The sequence below is a fragment of the Papio anubis genome, chromosome 1 (genome assembly GCF_008728515.1).
Source record: "Papio anubis isolate 15944 chromosome 1, Panubis1.0, whole genome shotgun sequence".
NCBI lineage: Eukaryota > Metazoa > Chordata > Mammalia > Primates > Cercopithecidae > Papio > Papio anubis.
The window spans coordinates 45168717-45193522 of record NC_044976.1 but is presented as its reverse complement, the minus strand read 5'-3'; the positions used below and the strand labels follow the sequence as shown (position 1 = coordinate 45193522).

Below are 24806 nucleotides of genomic sequence, written 5' to 3'. Positions count from 1 at the left end.
CCAGTGAGCCATCTGGTAGGGAAGCGCTAGCACGTGTTTCCAAGAGCCTTCTGGATCTTTTCTTTTCGAAGTTGTTAGGGGTGGAAGCCATGAAAATGATAGTAACCAAAAATCTTTTACCATTTCTATAAGCCTGAACTTGGCTTTCATATTTATCCTGCTGTTTATATATTAAGGGGAACCTTTTGCATATGTCAGGAAACAGATCAGGTCAGACCAGCTCCCCAGCTTAAGAGGTCGTTGAGTTCACCTCCTTATTTTACATGTGAGGAAACTGACCTGCTAAGTCGCTCGTGCTGGCAGACTGTGCAGTTTACTGGTTTTCATATTGCTGTGAATAAAATGTGCAGTTTCACATAAACATTGTGCAGGGATCCACGTGGATTCTTTGTTTAATAACTGCAGCCCCCACCCTTAAAGATTTTGTACAGCGAAGACACAGGCATATATTTAAAAATAGAAACCAAATACAGGAAATTGTGCCATAAACTCAAGTAACCACCAAAGCTGGAAGCAAGCCCACAAATAAAGTCGAACCCTGGTTCATGGAAAGCAGCATTTGAACTGGCTCTGCCACAGTGGAGCCTTGGCAGGTTGCCTGGACTTGGCTTTGAAGGGTGGAGTGGGAAGACCTATTCCCCCTCCTGCTTTACAGGGATGTATAATTTACTACAAAGCTGTGAAGATTAAAGAAGCTTTATTTTACAAAGCCTTTTGAACTCAGCTAAACTAGGTTGGCTAAGAATTTTTGTTGATGAGTGTTATGCCTTGAAAGTTTTCAAAGCTTATTGTGAAAACTTACCACTCCTAAACTCTCTTTACTGTCTCTGCCCTCTCCCCCTACTTTATATTTCTCCAGCAGAGAAAATAGGTAATAGTATCCATCTGTCCTACTGTTTCTTAGAGCAGCATCATACTCAGTATGATATTTTGGGTAAAAGTTCTACCACCTTTTATCCTTCGAAGTCTTAAAGTTTGTGACTGAAACAGCTAGAAGCACTAGTTTCAACTTTGTCTCTCTGGCCTTTCTCCCTCTCTCCTCCCATCTCCCACTCCTCTGCAATTTCTGTTGAGAGTGTTCTGAGATCCTTTAAATAAGTTTGACCAATTTATTTAAAAGTGCTAGATGTTCAAGTTTTAATGTTTGCCTTTAATCTTCTCCTTTTTTTTGTTTGTTTTTGTTTTGCCCTTTAAGATGGGTGATAGATCTGCCACTCTGAAAAGAGCGTCTTTGGATCCAGTCACCAACAAAACAAATACAGTAAAAATCCAAAACATAAAGGTAAATAATGGGAGGCTTACCCTGAAGTAAAAGTAAATGCAGCAGCATCTCTGTGGTTTTGATCTCCTGCTTTTTCAAAGGGAGTACTTTTGGTCTCATGTGTTGAAACTTCAAAACAAAGCAATTAGTAAATTAGTATATTAGTGAATAAATGAATACTTTTTTAGGCACCTACCCTGTGCCAAACACTTTAATAGGAGCTGGGGTGACCATAGTGAGCAAGGCAGACATGTGACCCCTGTTCTGGTGGAGCTCAAAGTCCTGTCAGTCAGAAAATCGTTAACACATAATTGAACAGGTCATGTATCATGAGTATGATAAGTATTATAAAGGACAAATACAGGATATGATAAGATCAAGAAGGCTTCCCTAAGGAAATGACTTTTATGCTAAGACAGTAAGTTATCTGTACTGATGATGGGGGACAGAGGCGCAGATAATCTGAAAATGGTGTCTCATCTAAAAATTATTTCCTATTTTTATATTGCAATCTCATTTTATTCATAGTCCATTTAAACCTCAGCCAGTTCCCTTCACCTTGTACCTTCCCCTTTTTTGTTCTTCCCAGACAGATATACTGTCAAGACAAGCAATCTATGATATGCTTTGATATTCCAGGAAAGAAAGTGTGATTACAGTATTCTCTGATTAGAGAGTTAAACCATGGGCTAAGATAAAGGAAAAGCCAGGAAGATTATGACCAAGTGACTAAATTACCATCTCAGATGCATATTATGTTTGAGAAGTTGGGAAGATCTGAGGTTCAGAGGAAAGGAACTTGAAGTGGAACCACAGTACAGGCAGCTTTTAATGTAATGCTTTCCATCTTTATTTTTACTTCCTTAATAGTTTTATATTATCTAGATAAAGTCACAATATATTAAGGTTTTAATGCATCATAAGCTAAGCTTTTGTTGAGTTTTCTAACTGCTTCTGCAAATTTTTTTTTAAACCTCACCTACAGAAGACAGAAAAACTTAAGAGCCAGATATAAATGTTGAGCACAAAAAACTAACAGGGAGTTACTATCAGAAAATAGTAGCAATTTCAGCCACAGTACACATTTTAACAATAAATGGCAGAACACACTAGTACACACATGTACATAAATTTCATCTTGGCTTTGCTTTCAGGCCCTTGTTGTTTTTAACTGTCATCTCAGTATATCAGTTCCTTTGTCCTGCCTTATCCAGACATCCTAACCAGATACAATTTCTCCTTACCATTAATTATTCAAGCATTTAGTACCTAGTTTTCACTACATATGTTCATATTTTAGCTCCCTAAATAAACTAAGTGAACTACTGTACAGTAACTATTAGAGTAGAAATAAGATAGGGGCAAGATAAGTAAATACATAATAATTATACAAGATAAGTAAATCATCATAATTAATAAAAAATGTGTAATGAGTTGGTGTTCTAATTAAGCATAGGCTCAGGACCTTTCACACTTGTCTAAGCAGTTAGAAACAAGCCTCATAGAAACCAGATGTCTCTCTTTTTATAATTAAATGTATTTGTTTATGCCACTCTTAATACTCCTGGGAATGAGGCAGGGTATGGGGGAAAAAACTTTAAAAGATATGAGCAAGCAAGACTTTGAATTAGAAATATTACAGCTCCTTCTTTGTGTCCTAACAGTTTCTGCCACCAGTTGAATCATCTCCAGGGGAGATCAGGGGAAAACTTGTAATTTGTTTTTGTTCAGTTGCTTCTTTTTGTAAGGTGGTAAGAGCATGAAATTCTGCCTGAAGTGGTCTAGTCACACGGTGAAGCAAGATATTTCGGAAAGTTATTTAGTTAGTGTGAAATAGCTCCTAGAAAACAAGATCCTGCTCATTTAGGAAATGGGTGTTAGGTAGGCCCCTGAGCAAGGGTACATTTCCTTTACTGCTGACACATGCATTCCTTCCCCCATCAGCCAAATGTTCACAGTGAGTCAGATCATCTGTAGCATAATGTTCCCTTAATGGTCTCAAATCCAGCAAGATACTTATCAGCACTGAGGACCAAAGACATCACCAGTATATGTTGATTCATTCTTTTATTGTCTTTATAGGGAACCTACTGAGGGTCAAGCAGTACAAGCTAAACAGGCTCTGGGAATACAGTGGACATTTAGATGAAGTCTTACTACCACCTTAAACCTTCTGTAATCTTTGTTTTGGGCAGAAAGAAGATAGTTCAAATTCTCAGGTATCCAAGCTAAGAGAGAAACTCCAGCTGATCAGTGCTCTTACAAACAAACCTGAGAGCAACAGGCCTCCAGAGACCGCTGATGAAGGTGAGAGCAGAGCCAGCTTCTTAATATTTCATGGAGGCTTGAGCAGCTTGCCTCCCACACGGGGAGCAGGGAAGGTGTTCCAGCAGTACTGATCGCACCAAGCGAGTGATGCCTGAACGCACCGAGATGAAGCTGATACACTTTGCTTTCATTTAGAAAAGGCCCATTTTGTACATGATTTGTACTCTAGTCTATTAAGGGAAGAATCGGTAATGTTTAGCTGGAAATAGACTTCTCCATGCTGTCTGCATCCAATTATAGGCAAAAATGTTACTGTCATAGCGTATATTAAACCAGCCCTGAAAGTTGTTTATGGGAGTCTTTTCCCTTCTGTAAGTGCATAACATGTATTTAAAAATAAATGTTCGTCCTTCTGAAAATCGTTAACAAAAATAATGATGGCATCTTTGGGTTGGAAGGGTCTTTGGCTTTAGGTATGGACCTGTCTGATCAATATTAGCAGATACATTAGCCTCCACTGATTTAGACCGTGTGAGGACATAATCAAGGCACCGGACTGTGTTGGCTTTGACCCTTTCTGCACACAAGTATTTTTCTGTTTTAGAAAAGCAGTACAACCTCTCTTGAATTCTCTTTTAGATAGGAGACAGAATTGTGGTGAGATGCCTTGTCCTAACATTGTGCTACATCATCTTACGGTCGCACTCTTAGCACTAGCTTAGTGGGTGACACATACCCCTAGACTAGGTTTAAAGCACATCTCCCAGGATGTCAAGATCTTTGATATCCAACCTCTATGTTCTTGTCACTTGACAGCTTAAACTCTTACCATCTAAACATGTATAATGCTAGCTTGTACTGTAAGATCTTCTAATGGGACTGCTACTGCAAACCTTAATGTAGTATAATACTGATTGGTCCTCCCTTGCCCACAAATGTCTCAATCCAAGCCTTTAACTTCACGTAGTCACTATGCTACTTAATTCTCAAATGTTTCTCTAAATTAATTGTATATCCAATTTTCCTAAAAGGTGACCTTCGATACTTGTTTACTTTGGTGTTAGATTCAATAATACTAAATAAAACTATATGTATTTGTTACAGAGCAAGTAGAGAGTTTCACATCAAAGCCATCAGCATTGCCAAAATTTTCACAGTTTCTTGGAGATCCAGTTGAGAAAGCTGCCCAACTAAGACCTGTCTCTCTACCAGGAGTTTCTAGCATTGAAGGTAAATTTTTATACCATGGGGTAGTAATGGGAATGTTCCAAGTAATAACTTTTTTATGTTTATTTTCACTTGTCAAAAATATATATGATCTAACATTTATTGAGCAGATATCAAGTGCCAGATACTTGATATGCATTATGTCATATAATCCTGATAACCACTCCATGAACATAAGTATTTATGTATTATACCCATGTTACTGATAGGGAAACTGCCTAAGTCCACACAGCAAATAATTGGTTGAAACAGAACGCAAACCGAGACAGTCTGATGCCAAAGCTTGTTTTTTTTTTTTTTAGACCCCCAGGCTGGAGTGCAGTGGCACAATCTGGGCTCACTGCAACCTCCGCCTCCCAGGGTTAAGCAATTCTCATGCCTCAGCCTCCCAAGTAGCTGGAATGACAGGTGTGCACCACCATGCCCGGCTAATTTTTTGTATTTTTAGTAAAGATAGGGTGATCTGCCTGCCTCGGCCTACCAAAGTGCTGGGATTACAAGCATGAACCACCTCACCTGGCCAAAGCTTGCACTTTTAACCAGTGTACTATGTTGTCTTTCTGTTATTGTTTTTTAGGATCTTCATTCACTGAGTGCCTCATTAAACCTAGTGCTAAGCAATAAGAATACAGTGTAAGATATGGTCTCATTTTCTTTCTTCAAGGATATTACAGTCTAATGGAGAAGGCATGAAAGCAAATACAATACCATGAGATTAGTAAAATAAAGTAAAAGTTGACCCTGTTTGTCAGGGCCCTCCAAAAATGAAGAGCCCTTTTACTGAAAATCAGCAAAATATTAGTAGAAAGGATATGATTCACAGAAAAATGTGTTTGCATTGCTTCCAACAGTGTGTGTTCTATCCCTCATGGTGTTATTTAGTGCCTCCTGATTTTGTATTAGCTGGCTGCCTGGTAAATCACTTGCTTCTGTCCACCCTACCTGCTCTGGCTCTTCTCTATACCATTCTACCAGGAACATTTCCTTACCTCCCGTGACTGAATTAGGCTCCTCCTGTGTGCTCTTAAATTTTGTTTGCCCCTGTTTAGCATATGTCACTCTGTTGTAATTTCCTGGGGAGATACAAAATATAATTTCCTATGGGACTATGTCTTGTTTACTCCCAGCCCCTAGCACAGTACCTGGTACTCCTGAATATTTGTTAAATAAATGAATGAGTTACCTACACATTGCAATTAAATGCTTAAAGCATAGAAGACTTAAATTTTTGTATCACCATTTAAATGTGATTACTTTTCTTCCCTGTTCCTTTTTTTTTTTTTTTTTTCTGTTTTTTGGGGAGGAGGGAAAGTGTTGCGTTTAATGGGAACGCAAGCTTCCTGCCACTTTCCATTGTTACATCAAGATTTGATGAGAATGAATGGGGGAAAGCTATTAGGTCAGATTAAGGAATAGCAGTCTTAACATTCGTGCTTGAGTCCTCAGCATAGGCCTTAGATACTTTTGAATGACTACACTTTTGGAATGACCTGAGGCAGCAATCATATTTTTATTTGAATACTGCTAACCAAATGCGTAGTGTGGCATGTTGTGTAAATTCATGCCACAAAAAAAGAAAAAAGAAAGAAACAGGATTCTTCAGCTAGCCACTTGGTGTAAGATGTTGGGAACAAGTGTCCCACTGCTTTCCTGCGTTTCAGAGAGCTTTTGATATTTTATTAGCTGCATTGCTGCACCTATTGTAGGAGTGAGAGTAGGGCCCTATTCAGATGCTTGTTTATAGGAGCTCCTTGATGGACTGGACCTTGCACTGCAACTGTTTTCCCTCCCTTCAAGTTATTTTTATTCTTCCTGAATACCAAACAGCAAGAGGCCTATTGAACCTAGGTATGGTGTGGAATAAATGATGAAATTAAAGGAATTTGGGAAGATTTTTAAAGAAACATAAAGCTCATTGACCTTCTTTGGTATTAAAGATTAAATCTTCTATTTGATTATGGGCACACAAGTCTTTTTAAAATGTTATATATATACGGCCAGGTGCAGTGGCTCATGCCTGTAATTCCAGCATTTTGGGAGGCCAAGGCGGGCAGTTGGCTTGAGCTCAGGAGTTTGAGACCAGCCTGGGCAACACAATGAAATCCCATCTCTACAAAAAATACAAAAATTAGCTAGGCATGGTAGCGCACACCCTGTAATCCCAGCTGCTCAGGAGAATAGCCTGAGCCTGGAAGTTTGAGGCTACAGTGAGCTGTGATCATGCCACTGCACTCCAGCCTGGGTGACAGAGGGAGGCCCTGTCTCAAAAATAAAAAATAAAAAAGTTATGTATATAACTGACCTTCCTAAGTGTTTGTGATGAGGCCCTTGAGAAAATACCAGAAGAAACTATTGATAAACATTCTCTAACTATTTTGGCTCAATATTGCCATTGAAATAAAAAAGAAGATACAGAACAACTAGTAATACTGCTGTTTTTCTTGTTTACTGATTTTTTAAAAGTAGAGAGCGTGCACTTTGGAGAGATATATAGTCCTCTGGTTCTTCTTTTTTAATTGAAATACAATTCACATACCATAACATTCACCTTTTTAAAATGCATTTAATCCAGTGTTTTTTAGTATATTCACAAGGTTGTGCAACCATCACCGCTATCTAATTCCAGAACATTTTCATCACCCCGCACAGAATCTCTGTACCCATTAAACAGTCACTCCCAGTCACCTCTCCCACCAATCTCCAGCAACCACTAGTCTCTTAACCACTATCTCTATGGATTTGCCTATTTGGGGTGTTTCACATAAATGGAGTCATACAGCATGTGGCCTTGTGTGTGCTTTTTCTTTCAATATGATTCTTTCACTTAGCATAATGTTTTTATGGTCTATTCATGTTAGAGCATGTACCAGTACTTCATTCCTTTTTATGGCTGAATAACATTCCATTCTGTTGACCTAACACATTTTGGTCTGTTCATCCATTGATGGACATTTCGATTGTTCTCACTTTTGGGCTATTAAGAATAATGCTGCCATGAACATTCATGTGGAAATTTTTATGTAAACGTATGTTTTCATTTCCCTTGAGTGTATATCTAGGAATGGAATTAATAGGTCATATGGTAGCCCTAACTTTTTGAGGAACTCCTTTACTTTTCCAGAGTGGCTGTACCATTTTACATTCCCAGCAGCACTTTATGAGGGTTCAATTCACTTTCTCCACATCCTCCCTAACGCTTGTTTAGGCCTGTCTTTTTTTATTATAGCCATCCTAGTGATTATGACATGGTATCTCATTACACTTTTGAGTCACTGGTTCTTGAGCTGCTTAATTTCTGGATCCAGAGAGACAGTGTCACATAGTGGAAAGAGCACTGGACTAGCTAATAAGAAATTTGTATTCTAGGCCAGGTGTGGTGGCCTAGCACTTTGGGAGGCTGAGGTGGGCAGATCATTTGAGGCCAAGAGTTTGAGACCTGGCCAACATGGTGAAAACTCACCTCTACTAAAAATACAAAAATGAGCCAGGCATGGTGGTGCACACCTGTTATCCCAGCTACTAAGGAGGCTGAGGCAGGAGAATCGCTTGAACCCAGGAGGCAGAGGTTGCAGTGAGCCAAGATCACGCCACTGCACTCCAGCCTGGGTGACAGAGCAAGACTCCACCTCAAAAAAAAAAAAAAAAAAAAGTCAGTCCTGGTGGTTCACACCTGTAATCCCAGCACTCTGGGAGGCCGAGGGGGGTGTATCACCTGAGGTCAGGAATTCGAGACCAGCCTGACCAACATGGTGAAACCCCATCTTTACTAAATATACAAAAAAATTAGCTGGGTGTGGTGGCGGGTGCCTGTAATCCCAGCTACTCAGGAGGCTGAAGCACAAGAATCACTTGAACCCGGGAGGCAGAGGTTGCAGTGAGCCAGGATTACGCCACTGCACTCCATCCTGGGTGACAGAGCGAGACTTTAGCTTCAAAAAAAAAAAAAAAGAAATTTGTATTCTATTCCACTTAAGAGTTACATGACCGTAGGCAAGTTACTTTCCTCTTTGAGCTTTAGATTTCCTATCAAAACCGAGAAAGCTATGAGTGTTTGGGATTGTTTTATGGGCTTCCAAGTCATTCCTCCAGTCTCCACTCAGCCATCCAACAAGAAATCTCACGATATGCCACAGTCTGTTTTATGGGCTAGCTCCTATCATATAACTCATTAGGCCTCTGCATTCCTTTTCACCCCTTCAACATAAGAATAACATCAGGAAAATCTAAAGGGAAGACACTGGACAGAGAGAAGATGAGACCGTTCATTCTTCTGCGATTATCTGTCACTGCTTCTACTTTGGCAGTGTTTCACTGTGTTGCCCAGGCTGGTCTCAAATTCCTGGCCTCAAGCAATCCTCCTGCCTCAGCCTTCCAGAGTGTTGGGATTATAGGTGTAAGCCACTGCACCCAGCCTTTTTTTTTTTTTTTTTTTAATATTCTTAAGGATTCAAAAATTAGTCTTTCTGATTTAGTGAAATCCTAAACTTTACCATATGGAAACAAAATTTGCGGAGTAGCTTTTCTTTTAGTGTTTTAAATTCAGTTGAGACTACTTTTAACTAAATTTAGCTGTATGTTTAGACATATACATTTTTTTAATTCATTTTTGACAGATCTTCAGGATTTATTCCACAAGGCTGGCCAGGACGTGGATGGGAAGCTGACCTACCAGGAAATCTGGACCTCCCGAGGTTCTGCTATGCCAGAACCAGAGAGCTTGAGAGCATTTGATTCCGATGGAGATGGAAGATACTCATTCCTCGAGCTAAGGGTAGCTTTAGGTATCTAGCCTCATCAGGCATATTTTAGAAATGGACTGCCTAATATCTACTTACCTAACAACAAAACAACCCTTACTTACCCATCAGTCCTCTAGTCCTCCAAACTACTGTAGCAGATACTTTGCCACCTTTTAACTTGTTTGAAGAAGCTATATAAAAGTTATTTTTTTAAAGAAGAAGACCATTTTACTTATGATGTTCAGAAATCTATGATTTCCTAAAACTAGTAAGATCTTACATTTTAAAATTGCCAGAAAAAAAATTAAAGCCCTCTTTTTTTCTCTTTCCTTTTTTTGAGGGGAGGAGACCTTATCTTTTAAAGCTGGGAAATGTATATAGAGAGAGAATAAGCCACCTTTTATATTTCACTTAAATTTGCCTTAAATTAGCTGCACTTTATAGAGACTCAGAAAATGTCTTTTCTTTAAAAGATAGGCCTTTTCTATGTGTAAATACTTAAATGAAAGAAAGCATTGTGCATATTGTGTGGAAAGTAGGAAGAATGGTTTTGAACAGGATGTGAAAAAATGACTTATTAAAAATTGCTGATCTGGTGTGGGTGGCAGCTGAAACTGCATCCATGTCTCCATAAGGCATCTCTCAAAGGCCCAGGCGCTGCCAGGGGGTTTGTCCTGGTAGCTGGAGGAACCGATTTCAGGGAGTAGACACTGGAGACAGTACTGACTCCAGGCATGGCTCATGGAAGTAGGATTCTGGTTCTTTGTTCCTATTCCCTCAGCTAAACCTAACCTGGGAATCAGAGAGGTCTTGGGGATTTTTCTCATTTTTAGTACTATTTCAGGGTTTATGAGCATAAAAAGTTATCCACTGGGGAGCTCCATTTTCCCCGCTGAGTGAGCTAGATTGCCTTCCCCCACCCACCCACTTAAGTCTGTCTTAAAGCCGTAGCTGGCTCCCACCACCAGTACAATCTCCATTCTGAATGGCAGGGCTAAATTCCCCAGCCACTGTCTCACACTGACCACCCAGAGCTTTAGAAGAGAGCTCTGCTTCTAATTTTGACCCAGAATACCATACCCCTTGAGATTTTACCTAGAGGCTAATCAAGAGCCTGATATGTTTCTCTGGGGGATGACTAAAGCCAAAAAGGTTGTGAGATGAAACATGTGAAATAATATTCCGTTTCCTTACAATTATCAGCTCAGAAGTAGCTAGAGGCTTTCTATCCAAAGGATGCCAAAGTATAGCAGGGCAGGCCTGGAGCTGGGGCCTTCACATGGTGGTAGCAAGTATTTCAAATCTAATACAAGCAAGTACAGTACTTCCTATTAATGCTTCTGTGGACCTGGCATGAAAGATCCCTAGATTGAAAGAAATAATACCTCCATGTCTCCTGTATGTTGAGTCTAGAATTGCTGTGGTGTTCTTAGAAGCAGTCTTGGGGCAACAACTCGAAAGGAAAAAAAAACTACGAAAACTTAACATTGCTATAGGCCAAGTCAGGGAGAAAGTAGAGAAGCTTTCATGCCACACACTTCTTTAGTGGAGGTCATTTCCTTTTTAATTTTGTTCAGGTTGCCCTTCAGCCATGGATACAGTCCGGTACCCTTAAACATTTAAGGGCTGTTTTTTTCTTTACATGATGTTCAGCTTGGTGTTGACTAACCTTAAATTTTTTTTCTAGAAGTATTAAAATTTAGTTAAAGCAAAATGAAGTCTTTTCCCATGAATGTGTCCCCTTATCCCATTATAGCTTATGCTCAGTTTCACTTTCTTGGAAAGGTTAAAACAAATTAGCCTGGCACTTTAGGTAACTTGAAAATAACTCTCACCCTTCTGGCTGCCTTCCATCCACTCTCACCCTCCACCTTTTTTTAATATATATACACCCTTACAGATTTTCTAACAACCAAATAAAATTCTAGCAATAAATTGAATTATACTGCTATATTTGTATATACTGTACCATAAATAGTATGTCTGTACCTGGAAGGTATTTTTTTGAAAACTGATTTATATGAAATATACTTGAGGGTAATGTAGCTTGTCCTTTTTAGTTTCAGATTCTTATTCATAGGCAGATACTTTGAAGACACCTTAACTCTTTGTTGTGTGTACTTTTCCCTTGCATCAGATAGCTATATGTGGAGAAATCCATTTTGTTTTTTGATTTATCTTCTGTTCTTCCTACCTTGTGCTTGTCTGACTAGTATCATCCCTGAGCCAGTATATAGTACCATCCGCTCCCCCTACCAAGTTTGGCAGAGGTGTTTATGCTGCATTCTCAGATCTATGAATATTTTTGTCATCCTACCTGAGAAAGTACTATATCTTCCAGGCAAAAGTAGGGTATCTTGAACTCCTGAGTTGAGCAGACTCACTGGCTTAAGCGTCCCATAAGCCTATTATTTAGTGTGAATTTGGTACTTTTATTTGTATGTTGTCTTAACTTACTGAGCCTGTGACTTGTATTCAGCTGTAGTCAAGCCTCACCAGCCATATCTCATCTCTGAGAGGAAGACTGGATAGTGAATTTGGTTTGGGTTTTGGTTTTAAATCCTTTTACCTTTTCAGTCTGGCAGCTCCTACTGCTGCTTTCCTAAGTTACTCACTGCTTCTTGGTCCTTGTTTTCTTTTGCCTTGTACTATCTCGTATAATGTTTACTAAAAGAGCCTCCCCATAAATCACAGAGGCAAAAAGGTAGCATAGAAAAAGAAGAACCAAAAGAAGAGAATACCTGACTTCGAGATGCCTGTGGTGTCATCTAAAAGGCAGAGAGGTGCCTGACCCTCAGGAAGGTGTGTGATGCAACAGAGCTGAAGAGTGGGTTCCCGTCACCTACTGCTGGCCATTGTCCCTTCTGTTGGAGATTCCTTTCTTTATGGTTGCTGTTCATAACCCCTTCAACACCCCCGCTTGCTGGTCCTGCCGGTCACAGTTGAGGATTTTGGCTGTGATGGGCTCATACTTATAATGGCCTGTTGAGTTGTTTTTAGTGACAGGTTTTGTTTGCTGCACACCTCATTGGCTTGCTTACCAGCACCAGCTAGATGTGGTCCCTCTTTCATATCCAAACCGGAACACATTTGGGTATTCCTGAGACTTTATAGAGCGTGTATTGTTTGTTATACGAACCTAACCTACCTTGTTGTTTTCTCATATTAAGAAATTTAAATCTACTTTGTTTTAGTGGAGCTATTTTGGTAACATATAAGCAATTTTGGTTCTGTTTAGGGAGAATTCAGGGTTTCCATGACTTGATTTGAGCTTTGCGTATTTCATATAAGTAACACAGCCATTTTAATTTAGCTAAATAAAAAAATTTCTTTTTCTCTCAATGTGTCTTGACTAAAGCCTCTCTCACTCCCCTGCGATTTCTAAGGGGAAAAAAAATCTGCTTTGATTTCTATTTTTATGGACGCCTTACGCCTTTTGAAAGCGAGGAGTAACACATGGTGGGCCCAAAGTAATTAAGAATCTGCCTTAAGGACTGTGATATTTGGCCTGAAGAAGCAAAGGCCGCAAGGTTCAGGCGTTATGCATCCAGAGGATGGGAGGGGCAAGGTGAGGCAGGAGTGAGCCCTGCCTCTGTGTCTACCCAAGATGCTCCACTTAGGCCTGTTTTATATTTTGAGAATCAATATAAAAGCGTGTTTGCCATAAATGTTCCACCACCTTTAAAAAAAAAAAAAAAAAAAACTTAAAATCTGTTGCTAAAGAGGGGTCATACAGGAGCTAAAGCTTTTTCACACACAGAAAAAAAATAAATTAACTCTACATGTTTGTTTGCTAGATTCTGGATACCTCCTCCCCTTCCCCGCACACAGAATCTGGTGACCTTCCCCCTTAGTCATTATGTAAATGACTATACATAAAGCTTTTATTACTTACAAATATAATGAAAGGATTTGTTCATTTCCAAAAGGAAAGGGAGAAACACATATCCTATGATAGAGCTGGGCTTTCTTACCTCAAAACTGGAGCCAAATGGCCAGTATTATCTTTGTCTCACCTTTTAGAACCATTTCCAGAAGTACAAACATTATTAATATTCCCATGTGATGGATCTTAATTTTTGGGAGGGGGACATGGATTCCTGTAGGAAAGGTAAAAACTATGGACATATGTCTACTTATAATGTTAGGCAGTTCACTGACCAGCCCTTCCTCCAAGCCAATTCATGGACCAACTTAATGACACCCTACGTACAATCCAAAGCATTCACCAAGCATTTTCTAACACAACATGTCATTAGGGAAGGGGCACTATGGTGTATGGTGGGAAGATCAGTACCTTTGATGATCAATGACTTTCATACCAGTAACTTTGATGAAAGGCAGATGTAGATTTGAGAACTGGCTCTGCAACTAAGAAAGGTATGGCATATGCCCTTGGAACCTGTCTCTTATCCATAAGAGGAGGATCATGATATCCATTTGGCAGTGTTCTTGTGAATTGTTAGAAATAATGTACAGAGGCAACCACGTAAGAGCTACATACATCATAGATAATAACAAAGAATGTATTTCATCCCGTAGTGCAGTGTGGCTCACAGGGCTCATGATGACTCGTTTTGCCTGTGCCATAGCCACTGTAAATCACCATAGCTCACACCCTCAGCAGCTATCACTCTTGTGGCAACTGTGCTTCACATCCCACAGAACACCAGTGCCTTGGGGTACCCAGGCCAGGGCCTGGCACACGTTTTTGTTTTAAATACTGAACAGAGGGATATTGAGTCCATTCACAAGTACTGGTTCAGTGCGTCTCCCCACAGCCAACCTCCAGTGCCAGTTCATATTGGTGAGACTCAGCAACCAACTTGGTTTGCAAAGTGACCCCATCAGACAGGAAGGACATTGCCTTCCTAACAGCAAATGAGACACGAGGGAGCCTTGGACTTTTTTTTTTTTTTTTTTTTTTTTTTTAATTTCATAGCATGACATCCAGGTGGGTCCTGACCTCTGTCAATACCGCCTTCTTGAGGTTAGTTCCATTTCCTACTCTGCACCTGATTCCTGCAGCTCCCACCCTCAGTGAGAGGAGGCTACAATTCTGAAGCAAAAGGCTTGGCATTGAAGCTGTGGTCTTCATGGGCCAGATTCGGGAGGGAATGGAAGAGAACATTCCTTTCAGGACAGGTGGCTGAAGGATAGGAGACAGAGTGGTTCAGCAGCGGGGGTAGGTTGCACAAGGGTGGGGCAAAGGGCACCTCCTGAAAGATGGGAAGTGGAAATGGGGAGCTGGCCTGGGGCTGCTGTGGAGCCCCCTGCAGTGCAGGTTGCAGGGGAGCGGGGTCTTCCGCCTTGGGGTTACTGACTTGGTCAGCATAGCTCCTGCCTTCGGGGATGTCCAACTCCCACAGAACATCTGGATTCTGGACCTCAGTCTCAGTCTTGGTGACAGCAGGGGGAGGGCCCGTGTTGATGGCTGCATTCATGCCGTAGCGCCGTCGCTTATTAATCCAGTACAACAGTGGGCTGTAGGTGAACGTGGCAGCTCTCATCACCTCCACCCACTGCTGGGCACGCTCTTCCCGCCTCAAGTTCTTCCTCCAGTGCAGAAAGATAACGCACCCTCCAGTTATCACAGAACACAGCCCCAGGAATCCAAAGTACAATGAGACCCACACTAAGGCAACAAGAAAGAAAAAGAGGCATGCTGGCTGATAGCTGTAGCTTGGGGCCTGAACTGTTTCTCATTCCTCTTTCACTTAACCCATTCATCAATCACTCCATCCACTTAACTACTCTCACCATTCCTTCCCTCCCTCGTTGACTTGCCTCATCATTCTCTTATTCAGTCAAAGCTAGATTTCCAGGAAGCTTAAGCACCACCTTTAACTCTTTACAGATCAGAAAAGCTATGTCTAGAGAGGCCATGTGCTGCCCAGGCTCAGTCAAGCCTCTGATTCCTAACCCAGGACCCATCCAATCCATCAGACTGAGAAGTTTCACTATGGGCAAGTCCATCAAGAAGTAAAAGTTCACCAGCACTTTGTAAGGCCCAGGCGGGCAGATCACCTGAGGTCAGGAGTTTGAGTCCAGCCTGGCCAACATGGTGAAACCCCATCTCTACTAAAAATTTTAAAAATAGCCAGGTGTGGTGGTGCACGCCTGCAGTCCCAGCTACTTGAGAGGCTGAAGCAGGAGAATAACTTGAATCCAGGAGGTGGAGGTTGCAGTGAGCCTAGATTGCGCCACTGCACTCCAGCCTGGGCAACAGAGCAAAACTTCATCTCAAAAAAAAAAAAAAAAAAAGAGAAAGTTCATCAGTTGACAGAGCCACCAATGTCCCATCCCACTCCATTCAGCTGTGATGGTCCTGGGCTATTGATAGTATCTTCTCTGGTTGATCAGAGCATGGTCTTTGCCTTAAAAGAATCCTTAGTTTTCTAGAGTAGACTATCTCCTAACTGCTTAGCTCTCTTCCATGCAGCCAGGCACTGTCCCATCCATGCAAAGTGTTTGTCCCCAAGCCCTAAGGCACAAGTCCAGTGACAGGGACTGGAGGAGCACTTACTCCCAGGGAAGCGCAGGTCCTCCTGTTGGGAATCCATATGGTTGAGCTTTGGTACCTGGCCGATGGCTCTTGGGAGAGGGAACTCACCCACCCATCTGCCCAGCCAGTCAGCCTATCTGCCCAGCCAATCAGAGTCTCCAGAATGCCCAGGCCCTTTGTTCTCTAAAGGAGAGGTCACTGGGTTCTGAGCATTGGGCATTCTAGGGGTAGTGCTTGTGAAGTGGTCCTGGGTTAATGGAAGGAGGGGACTTCAACCAGTGGCATTTTTTGGGTGGAGTGTCTCTACTACTTCTATCAGAGACTGGTTCACCTATTGAATTGTCTGCCCCTACCCCTTATGGTGAACCCACAGAGCAAACCCCAGGAAAGGGCCGTCATCCCTCAGGGATTTACTGATGTTGCTGATCTTTAGGGAACAGTTGATGGGATACCTGTCCCCAGTGAGGAATGTAACAAGGAACACACAGCATTGGGCAGCCCTGTTCTCAAAAAGTATCTAACCAAGTTGCAGGAAAAAACCTGCTCAAGGGAACCAAGTGGTCAATACCTCCTTCTTTGGCTCCAACAAACTGTCTTTTATTTAGTTACCTTCCTTCAAGTGCTGACAAGTGTTTCCCAGGCACCAGGCCCTGTGAGGCTCCCCACCATCTGGCCTGCATCTCCTGCTAGCCTTACTTCCCTCCTCATCCTCCACACACCTTTCCCTTCTGCCTAGTCCATACTCCTGAACAGACTCTGCTCATTCACATCTCTGGAGGCGTGCTCATGCTGCTCCTTCACCCAGGAGTGCCCCTGCCCACTTTCCCACCACTGAACACCTACTCATCCTTCAGGACTCAGCTCAGCTCCCCTACTCTGTGACAAACTGCCCAGAATCATATCATCTCCCATTTGAAGGAACTTTGAGAGTTGTCTAGTTCATCTCACACCATCTGGTCCTACCATCAGGACCATGCTTGACTCCTGGGGGTAGATTTTTCCCTACACAGCAACTAATCCCCTTGGACTCAGTACTCACTTGAGTCAGGAACTTGCTCACCACCTCCTGAGGCAGCTTGATGCATTTATGGGCAGCTCAGTTAGAAAGCCCTTCCCTAATTAAGCTTAAGTCAGCCTTCCCAGTAGGTTGCACCACTGCTTGTAGCTCAGCTTCTTGGCACCATTTTAATGACTCCCCTCTTTATAGTCCTCCAGTGTGTGACTTAGGGAACTATTCAGCACAGAATTCTCTCCAGGGTCCACTTACCCTTGCTCTCCTCCTATATCACTGGCCCCTACTTTCCATTCTTCTTTGCTGGTTTCCCCCTTTTCCCCTGATCGCTAAATGTAGGCATGTCTAGGGCTCAGTTCTTAGTGCTCTATCTACATTCATTCCATCAGTTATCTCACCCAGACCCCTGGCTTTAAATATCACTATACACTGACAGCATACAACTGTATCTCTCCAGCCTGGAATGCTCCTCAGAACTTTTAGACTCATACCCAAATACCTGGTTGACATCCCTCCTTGCCAGTCTGTTAAATTATCCCAAACCAGTATGTCCAAAACCAAACTCTGATTATCCATCCTCCAAAGTCTACTTTACCTACAGCCTTCCTCCTCTTCATAAGTAGCATCTCTGTCCTTCGAGTTGTTCAGGCCAAAAACCTGCAAGTCATCCTTGACTCCTTTCATTCTGTCACACCCACACTGACTCCACCAGCAAGATCTGTAGGCTTTTATTTCAAAATACAATCAAAATCTGGCCACTTTTTTCTCTCTGTCACTTTAGTCCAAGTACCACCATCTCTCACTTAGATTACTGTTCTCCCTGTAGGGTGACCAACATCCTGGTTTGCCCAAGACTGGGGTGGTTCTCAGGACACGGGGCTTTCAATGCTAGAGCCAAGAAAGTCCTAGGCAAACTAGTACAAATTAGTCACCCTTGGGAGAGTTTCCATCCTTGCCTCCACATACCCTAAATTCCACCAGCAGCCAGCATGATCCTTTTAAAAAGGATCATGTTGCTCCGCTGCTTAAAACATATAGTAACTTCCGATCTCATTAGATTTAAAATCAAAGTCCTTAACCAAGGCATGAGCAATCTAACTAACCCTCCCTATGCCTTCTTGGTCTCATTTCTACCGCTGTGCCCTCACTCATTCAGACTCAATAACCTCCTCATCAGGGCCTTTGCACTTGCTGTTCCTCCTACCTGGAAGGCTCCTCCCCCAGCATTCCCACATTACCTTCAGGTCTCTGCTCAAGTGTCCCCTTATCTCTCTCTCTCTTAGCCTGCTGTTTTTCAGCACAGCATGTAGCATCACCTAACATTATATGTTTATTTATTGTCTGTTTCACTCCTCCAGAATGTAAGCTCAATGAATTAATATAAACAAGGATCTAAGAACTTCAGATAATGATAACTGCTATAAAGAGAATGAAACAGAGCAATGGGATAAAGACTATAAAGAGATGGGGGGTTTGTCATTTAGGTCCCTTGAAGGTGCTTACATGTGAACTGAGCCCTTAGATGATGAGGAGGCAGCCACATGCAAATCCACAGAGAAAACAGCAAGTGTGAGGAGTGTGAGCCAGGTATGGGCTGGCATACTTGAAGGACTTACTCATCTTCCATTACACTGTTCGTCGCACAGGGCAGGGCTCAGGGCTGATCTCCATGAGCATAGGTTGGATTGAGCAGAGTTGAAGGCCCTGCCCTTGTCCCGGGAAGGGTTTCAATCAGACAAAACCCAGACAAGAAGGAACTGATGATGAGTACTGTCCCAGAGAGCCCACTCCAGGACTGGCCCCGTTCTGTGAGCAGGTGGGACACAGAGATGTTGATGTCACTATCCCTGACCCCAGGACCTCGCACCTGGTTCACACGGTAAGGAAGATTGTGGCATTTGGGTTGAGAGAATGGAAAGAGAGAGGATTCCAGGGGTCAAAAAGGGCCTGAATAAGGACTCTTCAAGGAGTAATCCTGGTGTTTCTTTGGGAGAGAATAGATCAGTGTGGCTGGAGTTCAAGGAGGATGTCAGGAAGCAGAGGAAAAGGAGGCTTAGGAGGCAGCTGTCATCTTGAAAAGAGCTCAGCTCTCGGGTAGAACTTGAACAAGTCACATAATTACTCTTGGCCTCAGTTTCCTGATTTGTTAGATGAAGATAATACCTGCCACACAGAGTATGAAGCCGATCAGTGTCCTGCACATAGCAACCTCAGTAAAGAGAAGCTTGCTGCTGTGATTATAGTTGATGAAGGACCTTCGATGCTGAAGGACGGACTACTACAGCGAGTACCTGGCACTACAGCAAGTGCCAGGGGCAAGCACCGCGAGGACCTGGAGGTCCGCTGGCTTTAGAGAGCGGACTTGGCGCGCAGAGGCTGCTGGTCCCAGAGGGAGGAAGGGCGTTGAATTTGGGCAGCCTCCCTGGAGGAGGCGGGCCGTGGCTTACACAGGGCGGCGAGAGCGCGCAGTGCCGGGGCCAGAGCGGCGCGCCCCCTCCTTCCCGCCCCGCCTAGCCGCTCTCCTGCGCCCGGAACGTTGGGCGCGCGGAACCTCGGTGCCGGAGCGCGGACGCGGCGCACTCGGAGCGGGATGGAGCGGGCGCGCGGGCCGCGGGCCGAGGCCGACGCGCCTGAGGAGGAGGAGGCGGGGGCGGCCATGGCTGCTGTAGTGGTGGCGGCTGCAGGTGGCGCGGGACCGGCGGTCCTGCAGGTGGCCGGTCTCTACCGGGGCCTGTGCGCGGTGCGGAGCCGCGCCCTGGGCCTGGGGCTTGTGTCACCCGCGCAGCTGCGCGTGTTCCCAGTGCGCCGCGGCTCGGGCCGGCCCGAGCGGGGCGCCGACGGCAGCGGGGTCGGGACCGAGGCCGAGCTCCAGGCCAACCCTTTCTACGACCGCTACCGCGACAAGATCCAGCAGCTGCGCAGGTGCGGGCCCCGGCTGGCTGGAGGCGGGCAGGAGGCGGGAGGAGGGGCGGCCTGGGCTGCTGGGCCTTAGGACAGCCCTGTGAGGTGGGCACTGGTACTGTCCCCACTCTTCAGATGATGTAGCCAGGCTCCACGTGGCTAGGTCACTTGCCCAAGATCACACAGCTAGTTGGTGTCAGAGCTGGGAGTCTGCAAAGCCCTGGCTCGTTCCACGTTTGTCTGTGTTTTGGTTCTCCAAACGCTAAGGTAGACTCTTATGACAGCCCTAAGGCAGGCAGCTCAGACACCTGTCCTCATTATGGAAATGGGAAAACGCCTTCTAGAGAAGGGACTTGACTTGCTCAAGGTCACATATTAAGACAGCTGAGGCCCTTGTCTGCAAGGAAAGGCGATTGGGGATAGGAGGAGGGCATCAAAGACTAGTAGTGTCACAGTCGGATCACCCATTGAACCCTCTTAAGGGGACTGAGGATCAGCGAGAGTAGGAGACTTGCCAAAGGTCACACAGCTCTTTGGGATTTGTCTGACTCTGAGTCCAGGGTCCCTAACACCACCCCTTAGCTTCCAGAGGGAAGGCCCTGGAGCTTAGAGGGGCTTGAGGTGCATGTGAGGAGCTATAGGAGAGTCTGAAGAGTTCAAGCGGGAAGAGCTAAAGGAGAACAGAGGTGAAAATTAAAGGGGCTTGGGAGAGAATTTAGCAGGGTAAGAAGGAAACCAAAGAGTTATGAAAGGAAACCAAAGAGTACGGTAAATTCTTTGAGTTCTGTCTCATCTCTACTTCCACTGCCTTAATTTACTCCATCATCGTCACTTGGGCTGTTGCCATTATCCTCTAGTGTTCCCTACTTCCATTCCTGGACCCCTTTACCCCAGTTCCTCTCACTGCTACTATAGTGATCTTTCTTGCCATTTGAAACAGTTATGCTGGCCGGGCGCGGTGGCTCAAGCCTGTAATCCCAGCACTTTGGGAGGCCGAGATGGGCGGATCACAAGGTCAGGAGATCAAGACCATCCTGGCTAACACGGTGAAACCCCGTCTCTACTAAAAAATACAAAAATCTAGCCGGGCGAGGTGGCGGGCGCCTGTAGTCCCAGCTACTCGGGAGGCTGAGGCAGGAGAATGGGGTAAACCTGGGAGGCGGAGCTTGCAGTGAGCTGAGATCCGGCCACTGCACTCCAGCCTGGGTGACAGAGGGAGACTCCGCCTCAAAAAAAAAAAAAAAAAAAAAAAAGAAACAGTTATGCAGTAAATGAATGAGGATTCTTGCTCTCCTTCCAGCAGCATTGAGATAGTCTCAAGTATTTGTCATCTTAAAAACCTTTCCTTGATGTACATTCCCCAACGAGCTTCTCTCGTTGATCTGTATTTGATCTCTTTTACACACAAGCATCTCTGAAGAGTTGTCTACTCATACTTTGAATACTTTATCAGCATCCATTCATTCTTACCCACTCATGAACAAATGAATAACTGGTTTTGCCCTCCTTTCCTACTGGATCATTCCCATCAACATTTATACATACTGTTATCCCCCCACTGACCTCTAAATAACATCCAAACTCCTTAATGTTCCGCACAAGTTCCTCGCACCCTAGTCCCTGCCAGTCTCTCTCTAGCTTTATCTGTTAGCAAACTTCCTTTGAAAAAAAAATGGAGAGGAGGGGATGTTCCAGGTAAGGGGAGCAGCAGCATAAACAAAGGTACAGAGGCATGAAACCACCTTAACATTTGGGGATGTTTGAGCAAATTTTCATCATAATACCTGTTGCACTTTCATTTGTTTACTTTTATGCCTGTCTCTCCCACTAGATAGTGAGCTCCTTGAGGTAGGGAGTCTGACTCATTTATTTCTATATCCTCAGATCCCAGCAAGAGCTTCACTGCCCAGGCTGTCCCTTGCCCTCTCTACCCCTTCACTATGGCAGGCCCAGTTGCAACTGTGGCCACTAGCAGGGTTGACCCTGGTCCTGGTACAGCCCCCAGGGCTGCTTGCAGCTCTGGCCAGGCAGGTGCCATGCCCTACTAAGCAGAAACCCCTGGTGTGGCTCTTTATTGAGGAGGAGCTGGCCCACTACAGAGAGAAGAAAAACAGCCCATCTACATGACAGTGAAGGCAGTGGTGTTTTATGTCACCTCCAGAAAGGAATTTTATGGAAGAAGGGGCCACCTATAATGCCTTGACCAGGAAAGTCCACCAGAGGGATAGCCAAGATGTCCCTGGGTCCTACAGACCTCACCTGTGAAACTCTGGGTCTCATGGCCAAAGAGCTGGAATCCCTGGATGATATCTTCACCACAGTGTACAAAACCAAATATCCCATGGTTAGCTACACAGCCTGAAGAATTCTTAATAGGGACAGCACCCCAGCCTGGATTTCAAACCTGAAAACCAACTCCATTTTGACATAAAGAATGTGTTCTGATGTTTCACCTCCAAGAGCAGCTTCTTTGGAGGGTGGGTCAGGGAGACACTAAGATGCTAAATCTTCTGCAAACTAGGCTGCCTAAAGCCTCTGAATCACCAGGATCTGAATAAAACAGATGTTTAACCTAGTTGGGGGGACATATTTTCAAGAACTGGATGTATTCAAGTAAAAGCTTGACACCTAGTAAGGAGGCTGTAGGATTCTTGCCTGAAGAGGTGATCCAGCAAGATGACCTGAAAATTCTAAGTACCCTAAATGTAAGTACCTGAGGGACTAAGCCCTGTGTAAACCTAGGAAACAGCCTGCAAACGAAAAATGTTACACAGGCCCCTTGAGGATTAACAACAGTTGAATAACAGGATTTCTTTTTCCGGTTTCTTTATTTCTAGGCCTATGCCCAGTTCTTACTAACTGAAGGCAAATTTTTCAACCTCTCTGAATGGCAGTGTCCTTTCTCTGTAGAGGTGGAAAGTGATGCTTTATTATTTTAGAATCCAAAAAGGCACAGTTGGTTTACCCTTTGGTTTACCTCTGATCAGGTCTGACCCAGCTGCTTTTGAGTCCCGTCTGGAGAAACGCAGTGAATTTCGGAAGCAGCCAGTGGGGCGTTCCAGGCAAGGTGATTTTATCAAATGTGTGGAACAGAAGGTAAGACCTGCCCCCACTGGTGGTGTTTGCTTACCAGCACTCCTTTAACCTCCTTACCCTGGCCCTTATCCTTAAAGTTGGTCTATTGATGGGTCAACTGGGTGAACTAAACATAGTCTCTCCCAACTCCGTTTCCATCCATAAATGTTTATCCTGCTCTTTCTAGGCAAAGTACTGTGGTCGTGGTGGAGATATAGAAGTATGAGAGGGGTACTTCCTGCTCCCAAGAGGAGCAGTCTAGTGGTCAAGGCAAGGCACACTTGGCAGCGGGCTAGAGGTATCAGAGAAAATTTCCCATGGGAGATGGAACTTGACCTAGGCTAGGAACGTTGTGGGGGATTTAAATTAAGTAGAGAGGAGGGAATGGGACTTTGATGTAGAGCAGGGGTCATCAAATTTTTTCTGTAAAGGACTAGATGTTAAATATTTTAGGCATTGTGGGCCATATGGTCTTCTTTGTGACTACTCAGCTCTACCATTATAGTGCAAAAGCAGGCCTAGACCGCACGTAAATGAATGGGTATGGTTCTGTTCCAATAAAACTTAATTTACAAAAATATTTGGCAGACTAGATTTAGTTTCCTGACAACCAGCCACCCCTGCCAACCCACCCCCATCCATTCCCATGTTGAGGAATTAGCTTAAACAGAGGAAGAGCTTTGAAAGTAAAAGGGGTTTCGGGAGACAGCATGGTACCGTACCCAATTAAAATGGAGAGGGAAGTGTTAAGGCTAAGGAAGTAAGTTAGGCATTAAACTCTTTGGGCTTAAGGAGTACAGGCAGGTTAATTTAGCTGCTAAGAGGGTGAGCTCTGGGGCCAGATGCCAAGGACTGAATCCTAACCCTTCCAGTTACTAGCTGGGTGACTCTTCAGCAAATTGTTACTTCTCCATGCCTCAGTTTGCTTATCTGTAAAACAGGAATAATAACAGTACCTACTTCACAGAGTTGTGCTGAAGAGATAATACCATTTAAAACTCTTTAGCCCCATCCCTGGCATAATAAGTACTTAATATATATTAGCCATTATTATCCTTAAATAGGAATCAAAGCTGAGGAAAAGCATGTTGAAAACTGTGTCTGGGAAGATTATTCTAATGCAGTGTTTTTCAAACTTTTTGACCATGACCCACAGTAAGAAATATATTTTACATTGCAGTTCAGTACACACGTATGTATATGATTGTAACTGAAAAAAAAAAATTTTACAAAATAATGCTTACTTTTACAACATGCAGTCCATTCTTATTAATTTTTATTCTTTTTCATCTTTTGAAAAACTCTGATCACAATCCACTAAATGTATTTCACAACCTATTATTTGAAAAATTCTAACCTAGGGTGGTGCACAGAACAAACTGGTGTAGGAGAGGCCAGGACCAGGGAAAATATGGAGTAATCCAGGTGTGCGCTGTAGAAGCCTGAATTAAGGTAGTTATAGTAGAAAACTGGGATTCTACGTTGTGTTTTAAAGTCAAATTAGAAGTGTTTATTTTACTTGGAAAATACTTTCTTTGCTTAAATTTTAAGTGAATCTACTCAGTCTTAGTAACTAGTTTAGTTAATTAGAACAGGATTAATAGTAGATGGGTTGCCAGGCACGGTGGCTCACGCCTATAATCCCAGCACTTTGGGAGGTTGAGGTGGGCAGATCACTTAAGGTCAGGAGTTCAAGACCAGCCTGGCCAACAGGGTGAAACCCTGTCTCTACTAAAAATACAAATACATAACTTAGCTGGATGTAGTAGCGGATGCCTGTAATCCCATCTACTTGGGAGGCTGAGGCCAGAAAACTGC

At 43.5% G+C, this 24806-nt stretch overlaps 3 protein-coding genes across 15 annotated transcripts in view; 2 read left to right on the top strand and 1 right to left on the bottom strand.

The window, feature by feature from the left end:
• EFCAB14 (EF-hand calcium binding domain 14) overlaps window positions 1–12837 on the top strand; it is a 42489-nt gene extending 29652 nt beyond the window's left edge. For all 4 annotated transcript variants that reach the window (XM_021941218.1, XM_021941208.1, XM_021941203.1 and 1 more), the window contains 4 exons: window positions 1196–1282; window positions 3457–3568; window positions 4634–4759; window positions 9370–12837. In XM_021941218.1, coding sequence (XP_021796910.1) covers window positions 1196–1282; window positions 3457–3568; window positions 4634–4759; window positions 9370–9545 — 501 coding nt within the window. In that variant the 3' untranslated portion in view covers window positions 9546–12837. The remainder of the gene's footprint in view (window positions 1–1195; window positions 1283–3456; window positions 3569–4633; window positions 4760–9369) is intronic.
• Window positions 12838–14400: 1563 nt separating this feature from the next.
• Window positions 14401–18586, bottom strand: TEX38 (testis expressed 38). 3 transcript variants are annotated; one of them, XM_017961194.2, is made up of 2 exons: window positions 18516–18586; window positions 14401–15130 (listed from the first exon to the last, which is right to left on the bottom strand). In XM_017961194.2, exons 1-2 carry the CDS (start codon window positions 18553–18555, stop codon window positions 14547–14549), a joined length of 624 nt encoding a protein of 207 aa, XP_017816683.1. In that variant the 5' UTR covers window positions 18556–18586; the 3' UTR covers window positions 14401–14546. The 3 variants fall into 3 exon arrangements, with proteins under 3 accessions (XP_017816683.1, XP_003891879.1, XP_009206152.1); XM_003891830.5 differs by lacking the exon at window positions 18516–18586 and adding an exon at window positions 16022–16165; XM_009207888.4 differs by lacking the exon at window positions 18516–18586 and adding an exon at window positions 16022–16139 and having other exon boundaries at window positions 14401–14979.
• Window positions 18587–19528: 942 nt separating this feature from the next.
• ATPAF1 (ATP synthase mitochondrial F1 complex assembly factor 1) overlaps window positions 19529–24806 on the top strand; it is a 50308-nt gene continuing 45030 nt past the window's right edge. For 7 of the 8 annotated variants that reach the window (XM_021941239.2, XM_021941236.2, XM_021941232.2 and 4 more), the window contains exons 1-2: window positions 19529–19934; window positions 22901–23009. In XM_021941239.2, coding sequence (XP_021796931.2) covers window positions 19603–19934; window positions 22901–23009 — 441 coding nt within the window. In that variant the 5' untranslated portion in view covers window positions 19529–19602. The remainder of the gene's footprint in view (window positions 19935–22900; window positions 23010–24806) is intronic. The other variant, XM_003891828.5, reaches the window with a different exon arrangement.